This window comes from Perca fluviatilis, chromosome 2, assembly GCF_010015445.1.
Source record: "Perca fluviatilis chromosome 2, GENO_Pfluv_1.0, whole genome shotgun sequence".
In the NCBI taxonomy this organism is placed as follows: Eukaryota; Metazoa; Chordata; class Actinopteri; order Perciformes; family Percidae; genus Perca; species Perca fluviatilis.
In genome coordinates, this window is record NC_053113.1 from 28,299,189 (window position 1) to 28,312,765 (window position 13,577).

General features: G+C 39.5%; 1 protein-coding gene across 1 annotated transcript; it reads right to left on the bottom strand.

Annotated features, from left to right (window-relative positions):
* Positions 1 to 3,846: 3,846 nt before the first annotated feature.
* On the bottom strand, positions 3,847 to 6,989 carry zgc:162730 (uncharacterized protein LOC564559 homolog). The gene is made up of 2 exons (XM_039783378.1): positions 6,855 to 6,989; positions 3,847 to 6,218 (listed from the first exon to the last, which is right to left on the bottom strand). Exons 1-2 carry the CDS (start codon positions 6,885 to 6,887, stop codon positions 4,956 to 4,958), a joined length of 1,296 nt encoding a protein of 431 aa, XP_039639312.1. The 5' UTR covers positions 6,888 to 6,989; the 3' UTR covers positions 3,847 to 4,955.
* Positions 6,990 to 13,577: the final 6,588 nt, after the last annotated feature.

Genomic DNA, 13,577 nt, shown 5'->3' on the forward strand with positions numbered 1-13,577 from the left:
TGGCTTTCATCTGCCATAAACAATGATTGACACGTGGAGACAAAGGACAGAAACCCATATGCTGCAGTATGATGAGGGAAATGGGATAGGTTGGAATAAATAAGGTGTGGGGGGATTAGGGGGTGTTTGGGGTGGAGACTCTGGTCAAGTATTTATTTTTGTTTTATAGTTTTCTAATGTACTACTGAATTTCCCTACTTCATTGTTTCTCTTTCACTTACAGTTGGCATGCACAATGTGTATGCCATTGTATGTGTGTCTGCATATATTATTTCTTACATTACTTCCCTGCACAAGGTGTAGGCATGCTATTGTATATGTGCGTAGTATGTGTTGAAATTACAATAATACTAAAGAATTGTAACATTTGTTGTTTTTTTATTCTTAGAGGCCATCCACACGGAAACACTTTTTGGTATAAACACACACGTTTTGCATCGTTTTGGCCGATCGTCCAAACGAATCCTGTAAACGCACTGCCTGAAGACGCCCTTTTTTTAAACCTGGGCCCAGGGTGAAAAGATTTGAAAACGCTGCCCTTGTGGCTTCGTTTGGACGGCGAAGCCGCATATTTGCATATCGATGATGTCCTCACCACACCCCTCGACCTCTAGCCTTCGACCTCTTATCCCGCAACGACGTCTCATAACAACAATAACAACAATTCACTATCGGTCCACACAAACGATTCTGGTTTCCTTGCACTAGCTATTTTCGTTGTCTTCTTCTTGTGTTTGGTTTCTTCTTCTACTGTCTGTTTGTTTACAGCGCGCAAGCTTTATGCGCATGCTCCACCTCTCCTCCGTTTTTGGTGAATTTCTGTAGCAGAAACAGCGAGACCTATAGGCCTGGCAAGTAGCGTGTTGAGTCATTTACAAATGGATCCGTTTATGTTAAGTTATGAAGTAATACATAATTGATCACAAAAATATGAAAGGGGAAATGGTTGATGTTGATCTTTTTTTGTTTTTTTTTATTGAAGAACTTCCTAAAGTAAGACACCAGCACAGCACACCTTTTGTTTAAACCTATTGTTGAATGTTGTGGAAAATCCCCACACTCACATCTTGACATGCTTACATGTTACCATGGTTACCAGATGATCTTTGATAATTGCAGTATGTAGGGGGCTTGGACAGCATACAAATTGTGGAAACTTTCTTATTTAGCTTTTCAATTCATACAAGTGTCACATATCACCACACGATCCTGTGGTTGGGCCACCATATGTTCTCACCACAAACGAACCACAGTAGAGTTTGTGTGGAAATGGACTGAGGCCAATGGAACCCAATTGAACCAGACCCAATGGGCAAAAATACAAAAGTTTAATTCAACTGAACCAATGTTTTTAATGTTACAGAATAGGAGAGAGTACAAGTTATTAAAAAGTTGCCCCAGTGTAGCCTTGTAAATAAAAACTTCCCATGCACATTTCTTAGACTCTGAAGTTCTTAAGAAATCCCCCCCCCCAGATTGATCTGATCAATGGAACTTTGGAACAGACACTGACTTGGAGTTGTATCTATCTCAACAAATTGCACCATCCAGACCTGGCAACATTACTTTAAATGTGTGTTGCAGATCATCATCTGCTTAAAATTAAAATCAAGATACTCCCCTTAACAAAATGGCAACATTTGTCATTATTTAAAGATGTTTTCTTTTTTGGGGGGCATTTTTAGGCCTTTATTTATAGGACAGCTGAAGAAATGAAAGGGGAGACAGAGGATGGAATGACATGCAGCAAAGGGACGCAGGTTGGAGTTGAACCCAGACCCGCTGTGTTGAGGAGTAAACCTCTACATATGGGTGCCCACTCTACCAACTGAGCTACCCAGGCACCCAGATTCATCATTATTTGAGAAACTCCTCTCCCAATTTTTTTAAAAGGGCCTTTTTTTTTTTTCGTCTGTGACAAATGTTTTGTTCTTTTTCCAGATTGCAGCCTCGCTACACAGAATCCAGTACTCTGGCACTATGTGCGGGGTGGTGGCTGTGGTGGCGGGTTGCTCAACACAAGTTTGCACTGGGACTGTAAAGTGGAAATTGCAACAGGGAGTTTTCGTGAACTTCTGCTTAACTTGTAAATGTGCCTTACACAATCATGTCCATAACAGTTGCTATCAGTTAGGCTCTGAACATTGGTGATTCAGCTCAGGAAGCAGAGGTGATCAAATCAATCAATCAAAACGGTTGAAAGCTTAATTACAGCAGCTGGAAAATTCTCAGTGAAGAGAGAACATTATGTGTAACCCCATATCTTAAGAACTCTATATGGGTTAACTGTTGACTGGCTAAATTTATTTATACACAGAATATGTCAGAAATGACCTAGAGAAAACATGTTTCAAGTAATTTCTTTGAAATATTGAAAATAAAATGTATCCAATGTTTTGTGGAAGTCATTTTAGCACTGATTATAGCTGTGATCTAGATTTGGGGATTTTCCCTCATTCTTCCCCATTGTTTTACTCAATTACAGCCAGATGACTTGGATAAGGATTGTCTGTCCAAGTCATCCTAGGTCTGTGGTAACCAGGTAGGCTATTTTAATCCAATGTAAGAACGTTGCTTTTATTTTTTTCCCCAGATCACAAAAGTGCATGATAAACTTCTGGGATGCAAGGATACAGTTCAACAGGGATGTGGATTGATGATGTTAAGAGAGCCCAATTCCTGGTAGAAACAGCAAAAATATTTCCTCCCGCTACCATAGCTCCAGGTGTATGTTTTATCCAGAACTGGCTTTCTTTTGGTGTCTCTGACATTTAACCTCAACTTGGGCTGCATTGGCTGATTTTGCCTTGGCATTTTGCAATTCCTTTGGTGATTGGTCTCCTCCCTGACTGCAGTCCATCTTGCCCAACTACTAAGTGGGATCGGAAAATATCAAGAAGTCTCTGGAATTTTCATTCTGTTTTAGATTTCTCAAACATGAAATTTGCATGTGAACTACCAACACTACCTGCTCTTGACCCATTGTTGTTTTGAACCCGATCTTTTTTGTGTACTGTGGGACCTTATTTAAACATATATGTTTTGTTTTATATCTTATTTGTGTATTTTTAACTATTTGTAGAAATCCAAAAGGTATTTTCTTACACCAATTTGGAGTATCATTGCAAAGCACCACATCTTTTACCTTTGGACTGAAAAGCTGTGTGTTAATGTGTATACGTGCCAGTGTTCTTGAGGTGATCCAAATGCTGTCGTCTGTACTGTATACACAACAAGAAGACTGTATGCCACAAAACACATAATAGAGAGTTCCACATGCAATAGACTATTTTTTTTCTGTTTCTGTGAATGTAACATGTAACAGAATAGGAATATAAAATCAAGTCTTGTATATATTTAAAACGACAAATGTTTTGAACTCTCAGGAGGGTAACTGGGCCCTATAAGTATGAGGCTGACAATGTAGGATTGTGTCCTTATTTATTATTTACTTTCAGGCAAAATCAGTTAATAATTGATCTTCAGCCACTTATTAAAACATGGCTGAAAAATGTTCCTTTAGAAAAAATATTTTTTTAAATGATTCCTTTTCTATTTACCGTTTACAACATAGGGCCAGTATTGTTTAATGTATCAACACATCAATCAAATGTTATGTTATTATTAATAACATCCTACATTGAAGGCAAAGTATACCTCTAACTATAACTAAATCCTTTCCCCTTAAATTCCCCTCTAATCTCTAAAAGCTACTGGGTGAGTAAGTTACAAAACTATATAGGCATTCATATGAAGATGCAAGATATAATTACTGTAAGCAAGATGAGCAAGCATCTAATTTTCACTAAATAACAAATTGGAGTCAAAGAGAACAGCATACGTTCATTTCTTTTTTTAGAATTTTATTTTGTCCCTTTAAGGCAATTAAAAATATAAGATTCTCTTTTTTTACTGCTTTTTCTCACATTGGTATTTCACAGAGGTTGAATATTTCTCCATAAATAGTACAAAATACATATTTCTTTCTTTAAACACAAATAAATATCATAATAAATATATAAGTTTAAGTTAAACAACACAAGGCAACCAATAACCAAAAGGAATACTGCGGTGTTAAAGTCCCTGAAACAGGTTATCAAACAAACGGGACAATAAAAGATGGGGTGCAATTTACAAACTAGCAAAGATAACAGAAGTGTGTCAGGAAACAGATATTCATATCGTAACTGACTGACATACATTTTTCTGGTAGCACATTTTTGATCTTCCAGCATTCTGCAACTTAAAAATGCATGCACCCCGGGTCTCAAGAAAATGACATGGTTACACACATACTTACACCCACGCACGCACATTTACAGGCACACACAGACACACAGACACACACACACATACACACACACACACACACACACAGAGCAGAGTGAAGTATGAAGCTTTGGTTAAATGCTACTGGGAGACTGATAGTTTCCCCAATTTGGGTTAGCTGTAAAGTGCATATCACAGATAAAATGGCATTAATGACACATGTCAGGTCTCACTGATTAAGGCTACTGAATCAAACACACTGTTTGTGGCACTGAGAGTAAATAGCCATGTTGCAGGGAGAATCTTCAAGGCACTGGAGATCATGATTATCACTAAAGATAAGCCATTTTGATCAATATAGATTTACGGTAAGTACAAACCAGACTATTTACTGGTACTGTCAAGACCTGCAGAGGAGTTCATTTTTATGGAAGACCACATACAAAGGTCTAATAGGCTACATTAAGTATAAAAATAGAGTCTGATAACATTTGGCTAATAAAATCATCTTAATATGTGTAGTTTGTCCAAGACGAGTTTCATTTTACAAACTTAAATTAAGAACTTTAAGTGTTATTGTGTCAAAGGTTGACTTGTCCTTATCAGTTCTGGTTCTGAAGAAAGTCCAGATAAACAGACACAGTTGACGGTGTCAGTTATTTTCTGTTCCTTCTCTTTGGATCTGTTTAGTCGGACAGGGACAGGCGTTCAAACACAGTGAGCCTCTTGGTGGCTGCATCGAATGTGGGAGACTCGGTTCCGCTGGAACCTCCGCTGCTGCTGCTGTAGCTGTCCTCCAGGGAGTCCTCAGAGGAGAAACGCTGGAGTCCAGCAGGCTTCATGAATCCTCCGTGGCCTCCAGGACCAGGAAACAGCATGCTGCTGTCCTGCTGGTGGCCGTCCTCCACGCTGGCAGAGACTCTGCTGATGTTAAAGTTATTTCCATGGCCACACACACAGCGGGACTTTGGCTCCAGGATAAGAGGAATGTTGTGGATGTCTCCGGTGCTGGCACGGGTCTGATGGTTGCCAAACTGGAATGCTGCTGCCTCCCGCTGCAGGGAATCGCCAAACACTGGGGAGAGGAGATCAGCGGGAGGTGGGGAAACAGATGGAGCACGGCTGAAGCCCAAGTTAGGATCATTGAAGGATGAAGGGAATGATGGAGGAGGTGAGCTGCGTGAAGACCCCAGGAACCCGGCGAAGCTGACACACTGGCGTAGCTGGTGGCGTTGATTCTGACCACTGGGAGTCGGTTGCTGCTGATTCTGGAATTTGGCCGTTGATAACGGCGCTCCGCTAATTCTGTCCTCATGGATGAAGTGGCAGCGTGAGCCATAGGGGCAGTAGCCAAAGTTGTAGAAGGTTCTGCAGGGCTCGGTCTTGTACTTGGGGTGGCGGAACAGTCCACGCAGCTCTGCCTCGCCGTGGGCAAACTGGCACTTACTGCCATACTTGCAGCTGCCTGTCTCCTGGAAGCCACGGCACAGCTCAGTCTTGTAACGATTAGGGGCCACCATTTGTGGAACCTGGGCTTGGAGGGAAGCTGAGGGAGGGAAGCCAGGCGGTGGAGCCACAGTAGTAGCAGAGGGGAAAGCCTCCAGGTTTTTGAGCTGTCCAAAAGAGGAAAGCAGGCTGCTGCTGCTGGACTCGGTCAGGCTCATGGAGCGGTCGGGCCTGAAGGAGAGCGGTTTCGGTTTGGAGACAGGGCCCTGGCTCCAGATGTTGGATGACCAGAAAGGGCTGCTGTTGTCGTTATTGTTAACATGCTCGGTGCTCAAGCTGTGGCTCGAGGAGGCAGGGGGGGAGGGGGGAGAGAAGACGGAGGCTGACCGGTTCAGCCGACTCTGGCCTGGGCCTTTGAGTTGAGACTGTTTCGGGACCAAGGCATCCAGGGCCAGGTTCCTATCCAGGGCCAGGTTCCTATCCAGGGCCAGGTTCCTAAAGTTCTGTTACAGAGGGTTGCCATAGTTAATATATAGACCGTAATGCTATTTTAGAGCAATATACTGTATGTTGAATATCCCATCATCATTTTCCTCTTAAAACCTACTTTCTACAACAAATCTTTTTTAATAATTCTTTCAAGTCTTTTGTTCAGCAAAATATAGCTAATTCCAGGTATATATTTAAGATCTTGTATTTCTTAAAGACATACATTTGAAAAAAAGATAAAACAAAGTAATTAAGAAGGCAATTATAAAAAAAGAAATCTGCAGAATTACACCTTTATCTTCCATTTTCATGCAATCATAAAATACAAATGAAATGTAGATTATTGCAATTTTGGCTATTTTCTGTTTCTCTTGGATATTCTGATGGTGGAAGATTGGAACTGAAGAAACAAACAGCCCAGCGCTGTCTCCCTTCCATCATTATCTCTTTTAAACTTAACAAATCCTATGTGGCTATTATACTCGGTTCAAAGGAAATTCACTGTCAAATCAGTGATTCACAGAAATAGGAATAAAAGCAGGAATAAACAAACACTTTGGGAGAGGAGTTACAGAGCTGACCCACTTCAACTTTATGAAGCCATTTTATTTATTTTTTTTCCAAAACAAAATTCCTAAACTTTGACTCACCTTCGTGAAGATGTTGTCAAGCATTTCGGACATGCTGTACCGCTTTGGCCAAAAGATGAAGATTCAGCTCTGATCCACGGTTGACTGTTCGATACGTTGTCCAGACTAAAGTCAAGTTGGAGCTCTTCTCTCTGAAGAACCTTTTTATGTACTATGCTATGAAACCCCTCCCCCATGTTTTGGGAGGAGTTTCCACTTGCTATGTTCCCGGATGACCCTCCCTCCGCCTCAAGTTTCATAGTGAGCTCAGAGAAGGGCGGGTAGTAAAACAACAACAAAAAAAAAAGAGAAAGAAAACTGTGTATTTTTAGCTAGCTGTGTGAAACGCTTCAGTTTCGTAGGCATGTGAAAGCAAAGTGGCTTATTTACTTAGCTCTCATGCATGCTCTTCATCTAGGCCTATAGCACACACATGTATTTCCTGTGTTTAATCATTCAGAGGTTTTTTTTTTCTGCAGAGTGGTACATCATTCCTGCTCTGTGAGATTTTTTTTCAAGATCTGAAGCACCCAGATGTGAAGTGGCAAATAAGGCTGTTTGTTTAGACCTGAACACTGATCCTTTTCATCCCACATTGACAAGTAAAGCAGAGTTTTTCTGTAGCAAACACCTCAACACGTACACTGGCATACATTTACAGCATATACATTCCTATGACTAATGGTATGTTTTGAGGAAGTGGGATAAACCATATTGTCCCTGGTCACATACATGTAAAGTTTCTGAGCATTTAACCCACAGAGGAGATAATATATCACTGTACCTTACCTTTACCAGAAATCCTACAGCTACATTTCCCCTTATTTACTTAGGTTTCTGTTGCGATTACAACGGTGCTCCAATATTCACGCAAGCACTGAAACAGTCAAACTGTTAACAGAACACAATCAATTAGAGTATTGGTTAAGGAAAAAACCTTTTGGTTGAAAACAAGATAGAAGTGAGTAAAAATAAACACCAGGATCAAGTAATCTAAACAGAATGAACCGTAATACTGGACTCTCATCTGGTATTTGTAGAAACCAGATACTTGTAAATGTCTGCCTAATCCTTCATGCTCAACGCTGTGTTCTTTTCGCACTCTTGCAAACATAGTATAATTTTTTATATTTAGATTTTTACATTTAACCATACCAAGCATTTTTTGATTTGAGCATTTCTTTTTTTAATGAAAGATTCACACCCTCAACACACTTTTAACTTTATGGCCCACAGCGTAAATCCTTCTTCATCTTGTCAAACTAATTTCGCAAACAAAGCTGAAGATGTCATATTACCAGAAGATTACTGTTGGTGGCTTTTTTTCTTCTGGTTTCTATAGTGAGCATTGTCTTTTTGTTTTCCTTCTTGTAGGAATTCAGAGGAGTGGGGCAGCTGTTCCCCCTCACAAGACTGTGTGTGTGTGTGTGTGTGTGTGTGTGTTCCTATGTTATTTTGTAGGTTACTGTATACATACTCACTAAGGGTTATTTCCTTGACTCATACATTACAGTGTCACCATGACTTTCAAGTTTATAAATATGTCACACACTCTTTTCTTGTAGCCTACTGTATCAGTTCACTTATATGTACCACATTTAATCAATTTATAATAGCTTTATTATCTGAGCAGAGCTGTATCACTGACTCTTGACCAAACCTGCACTGCGTATTCATTATTTAATTAATTAATGAAATCAGAAGGTTGATGAATATTGAATAATAAGACATTATTGTGGTTTAGCAGTGAGCTAGGTGGGAAAATGTGGGCGAGAGTGAAGCAGAGAGATTTAAAGAAAAGAAATCACCTGATGTGGTGAAACTCAAATAAATGACCAGTAAATACATTGTCTGGTGTACAGTAGCATCGATCCGCTTCCGTTTTCTTTCTTCAGGACTGTTGTGCTGATATCAGCTAATTGGGAGACTATATTATTTTCTGTGCAGCTGCAAGTGTCACCCACTCAGATGAGTCATATTTAGTCCTGGCAATGATGGTGCAAATGTTCTAATAAATGTTGTGCAAGTGTAGAAAAAGTTACTGCAATATTAATTGCTTAGTTCTCCTGCGTGATGACGGTAAACAGAAGAAGGGTGCCACCAGAAAAACCACCAGGCTCAACCTGAGGTCAAAATACACAACTATTCTCTTACTGTGCAGCAAGGCACACATTCTCATAATTAGGATCCCATGATGATTTAAAGGTTGACAAAATGTTATTTGTCTTTTTGAAATGTAGTTAAGGAATTTTGCTTCGGGGCCTGTAAATGTGATCCAGCCATTGTGACTATAAGGCCAATTATGCAAGGCTTTATTTGATATCCATTTCTAAGCAAGGGAGGGATTTGTAAATATAAGTAGTTTATAAATTATTCAAATTCATCAATAAAAATAACACACTACCACAATAAGTAAATCCTTCACTTGTAGTAAAAGCAATTATTAGGAGTAAAATGTTCTTAAATGTCCTGAGTAAAAGTAGCCGTTCCGCTCAGACTGTAAGTAACGTTATAGGTGCTGGTAGTCTTCCTACTTAATATACTCAATTTATGAGTCATGTTTCTGTAGAATGTCAATTCTTTTTGTATTTTAAAATGTAAAACCTATCCACAGATGTCAAACAACTCTACGTGACAAAAATTGTAAAGTCTCACAAAATGGAAGCACCAGTGAAGCAATAAGATGTTAAAAATAAAGTAAACAAAGACAACCATAGTTTCACTAAAATTTACGGCCAGAACACATTCTGTTCTCACTGTACTTTCGTCAGTGTTTCCCCATGTGTGTACCCATGTCATTAGTTATACCAAAGCCTTCAGTTTTCATACATCTAAATACTTATTTCTTACTGAATTAATGTGTCACTGTTGTGTTTGCTTATGTAACTATAATTTAAGTTTTTTTTCAAATTACTGTAACATACTGAAATGTGTCATTCTTAAAATGATGCCATAGGGATGCTCGATTGTGAAGGTTTTCTTATGTATTTCAGAAGCACCCGCCATCGTCACAACTCACAGCCTTCTTACGCAGACAGATGGACAGACTGACTGAAGCCAAACAGGCCTCTCATGTTCAGTTATTAATAACTACTGTGAGATATACATAACTTTCCTAATTATAAATCTGACAGCATAATGAACTTTGGAAAGAATATTATAAGGCTGGATAAAGGGTGTGGAAAAATTCTCCCCTGTCTTTCTCATTATTCCTGTACTTTCGTCAGACCTTTTTTCACCAGAAGGCCAGTAAATTGGCACAAAGGTAGGGGGAGCAAATGGCTGCAGTGACTCTACTTGTTTCTGTCTCTCGCCTCAGTTGCATGGAAAGTCACTCAAACAGGGAGGGGCACTGACACACACACACACACACACACACACACACACACACACACACACACACACACACACACACACACACACACACACACACACACACACACACACACAAGCTTAAAGGAGCATTCCTGCTGACGGTGGATTCCAGGTGGTTGCGTTGTTGTTGTTGTTTGTTTTTTCTTCTTTTTATTCCTTGGTGACTAAGTGAGCGAGTGTTCAATGCCAGGTTTTCCACCAAAGTTTTTCGTAAGTGACATGCCAGCACACATGTAGCTATCTGACACGTTTGGACTTGATCGCACAACGCTGCTTCAGACATGTTCTAAAAGTGTGTACCTCTGAGTAAGTATGAGTAGACTGTGGGGAAATGTGTAATATGAGAAATCTTATATATGTGTATATTTGTCATAAAAACCTACATAAATGTTTAGGAATGGCATGGTATAGGTAGACCATTCCTCAGCTGGAAATCCCCGGCTTCAGAGCCTTTACAGTTTTTTCCAATTGCTAAACGACAGTGGGCACAACTGGAGTCACATGTGCAGAACTCAAACTACAGTCTGCACTATCACCAGTCACCTGAGCTAAACAGTTCACGTCACCTGCAAAACTCAATCAAAGCAACACAACTCTTCACACACGTCTCAAAACAGGCTCAGTGCAGCCAAACACTACGCAGAAGCCTCACTGAGATAACACACACACTCACTCAGAACACACTGAGGGTAAAAACACTAGCATCAAACACCAATACAGAAATTACAAACTTTTTCATCTTTACAGTTTGAACAATTTGAGTGACTTGACACTACTCAACAGTTTATTTAAGGAGAAATTATAGTATTTTGTCTCTAGTAATTTATGGAATTACTGGGGGGAAAAAACTAAAGGTACATACGTAACAGTACCAAAGAATAGTGTGACTAATCCTGCCTCTCTCCAGCATCATGTGGCAAGTTTTCTTCATCACATTGGATGTCTTCATCATCTCTAAATACAAATGAATGTGGTGTTTCTATTGCTTTCACTTCCATTACTTTCTGAAAAACAGTAAGAACGCAGTTTTACTATTGTAAAGATATAGTGTTTTTCACTTTTATAGCTGTGTATATAACCTCAGACATCTTACCTGGACATATTGGTATCTTTGCTCTTTTACCCGTTTCTCTCAAACGGTACAGTGTATAATGGTTTCATTCTTATTTGGTGTTTGTATACAAAAAAAGGCTTTCTGAGCTTTCTCTATATAAATACCGTATATGTTCACTAGTCTAAAACAAAACACCTGCTTAGGCTTTCAGCTAAAATTGCAATCAGCAGTGTTTGATAGGCACCAGACTGAAATCTATTCTGTTTTGAATGTGTGGTTAACAGTTTTGACAGCAGTGTGTTAGCATTTTAACAAAGTGCTGTAAATCTACAGTGTTATGCACGTTGTGGTTAAAGTCATGGGATAAGTGTGTAGAGTTTTGAAAACTGTGTTCAAGCAATGAAAAACAAACTAGAGTTTGGTCCACATGAACTGCTGCTGTGCAGACTGGAGTTTTTTAAACCTAAAACTGGAGCGTTTTGCACATGTGACTCCAGTTGTGCCCACTGTCGTTTAGCAATCGAAAAAAACTGTAATAGCAAACATTCTTAGTGCTCAATTTCATTTTCTAACACAAATTTCCTCTTGTCACATAAACCTTAATATGACAATCTTGTTATCCCATAGCATAAAATTGACACATTTGTTGTTTTGCTGTGACGTCTTCCAGTTGAATTGAACGGATGCTTTCTTTAATGTCTCTGGAATGAGATCTATTAACAAAACAACATTTATATTACAGACAGAAACCTGGTTGTCCTCTTGTTGTGCTAAAATGAACGTAAATTAAAAAAAATATTTAGATTCTTACAGTAACTGTAAAACTTTAAACATAAAGAGATGAAGAAGCTTCATACAGAACGGGTCACACAGAATATACCCTAAATCGATATAGTGTGCTTGCATGGTGACTGATACTGTGACTGTGTAATGTCACTGAGCTGTGTAAATGGATCATTAACTAGGCCTGTGTTTACCCTTATCTACCATGTAGCATCTGCTTTTACATTTAAGTCAATCATGAGACTAGATCAGTGGTTGTCAGTACAATTCCTCCTCTGCGACTTTTAGACGCTGTTTCAATTTATAATATACAATATTATAGATTATTAAAGGCAAGTTCAACTGTGTTGTGGTTCTACTGTCCAAAACAACTTAATCATTTTCTTCTGAATCACAGTTGCCATCATGAATATTCAACTTTTATAACAACGCCGAGGAAGAGTTGCATTAACTGGTCTGGTATATTTTCTTTGCTCGAGGATTCCTTTCTAAACAGACAACTAGTGCTATACTCTGCCCCCCAAAAGGAACAAAACAGAACAGGACTTTTTTTTTAGGAGTCTGACTTACCGTGGATGGCTGTAAACTGCCAAGTCATCATCATATGGCTCATGGTGACAGGTGACAATATGGTGGCTGCTAAGGTTTCGTTATGCTGAAAAAAAAGTTATTCTGATGACAATAATAATGGCTTTTAATAGTATATTAAAGATATGACCTTCCTAAATCGTTTGTTCGACTCTTTCCTCTTTAGTATCTTTTTTTATTTATTTCATTTATCCCTCTATTGCAGGCCCAGTTTCACCTAAAGCCCCTGACGGACACAGTTTGACCAGCCTGCCCCTCTAATAAGTGATACTTTGCAAATATTTAACCCGGCCCTCCATAACATTGCTATGGTGACATGCCAAACATTGCACACAAGAGCGGGCACAGGTTTCACAGTTACTTAGCAACCGCGGTGGAGCAGGATTGCGGAGCTAACATGGCTGCCACACAAATGGGATGAGACTAAGCTGCTCATGCCTCTGAATTTATCAGGTGATTCATCAGTAGAAGAGTGAAAGATGGAGGAAGATGAGCACGAGGAGGGAGGAGAGAAAGTGAGTCAGTGGTTGAAGTTGGTCGGGAGCCCATGTTGACATTATGGCCGGGAAAGTACCTGCCTTTTCCAAATACATACAGTATATTTAGAGAGGCAGGTACACAGCGTCGCCATCTTTATCTTATACATGTCATGTAACAGATAAGGGTGTTTCTGTGTGCGGGACTGTGGACTTTGGAAAGCATGCACTGAACCCACACTACACCACAATGCACTGCAAACGTGCAAACACATACATGTAAGTGACTATGAGGGTCGTTTGACTTGACAGAACTAGTCCTCAATCAAAAATGCAAATAACGCTGAGAGGGCAGGATTTGTATCTTATGTCACAGTGTAAACAGTGTTGCTTTCAATCAGTGGAGGTGTTGCAGCTACATTACCAACTGATTGAAGACAAACCAGGACAAATGGATGAAGAACCTTT

Bases quoted from the DNA above. Each gene is read 5' to 3' on its own strand.
- zgc:162730 (XM_039783378.1), bottom strand. From the start codon at position 6,887: ATGTCCGAAATGCTTGACAACATCTTCACGAAG. The intron at 6,219-6,854 runs GTGAGTCAAAGT...CCTCTGTAACAG, and splicing joins TTGACAACATCTTCACGAAG to AACTTTAGGAACCTGGCCCT.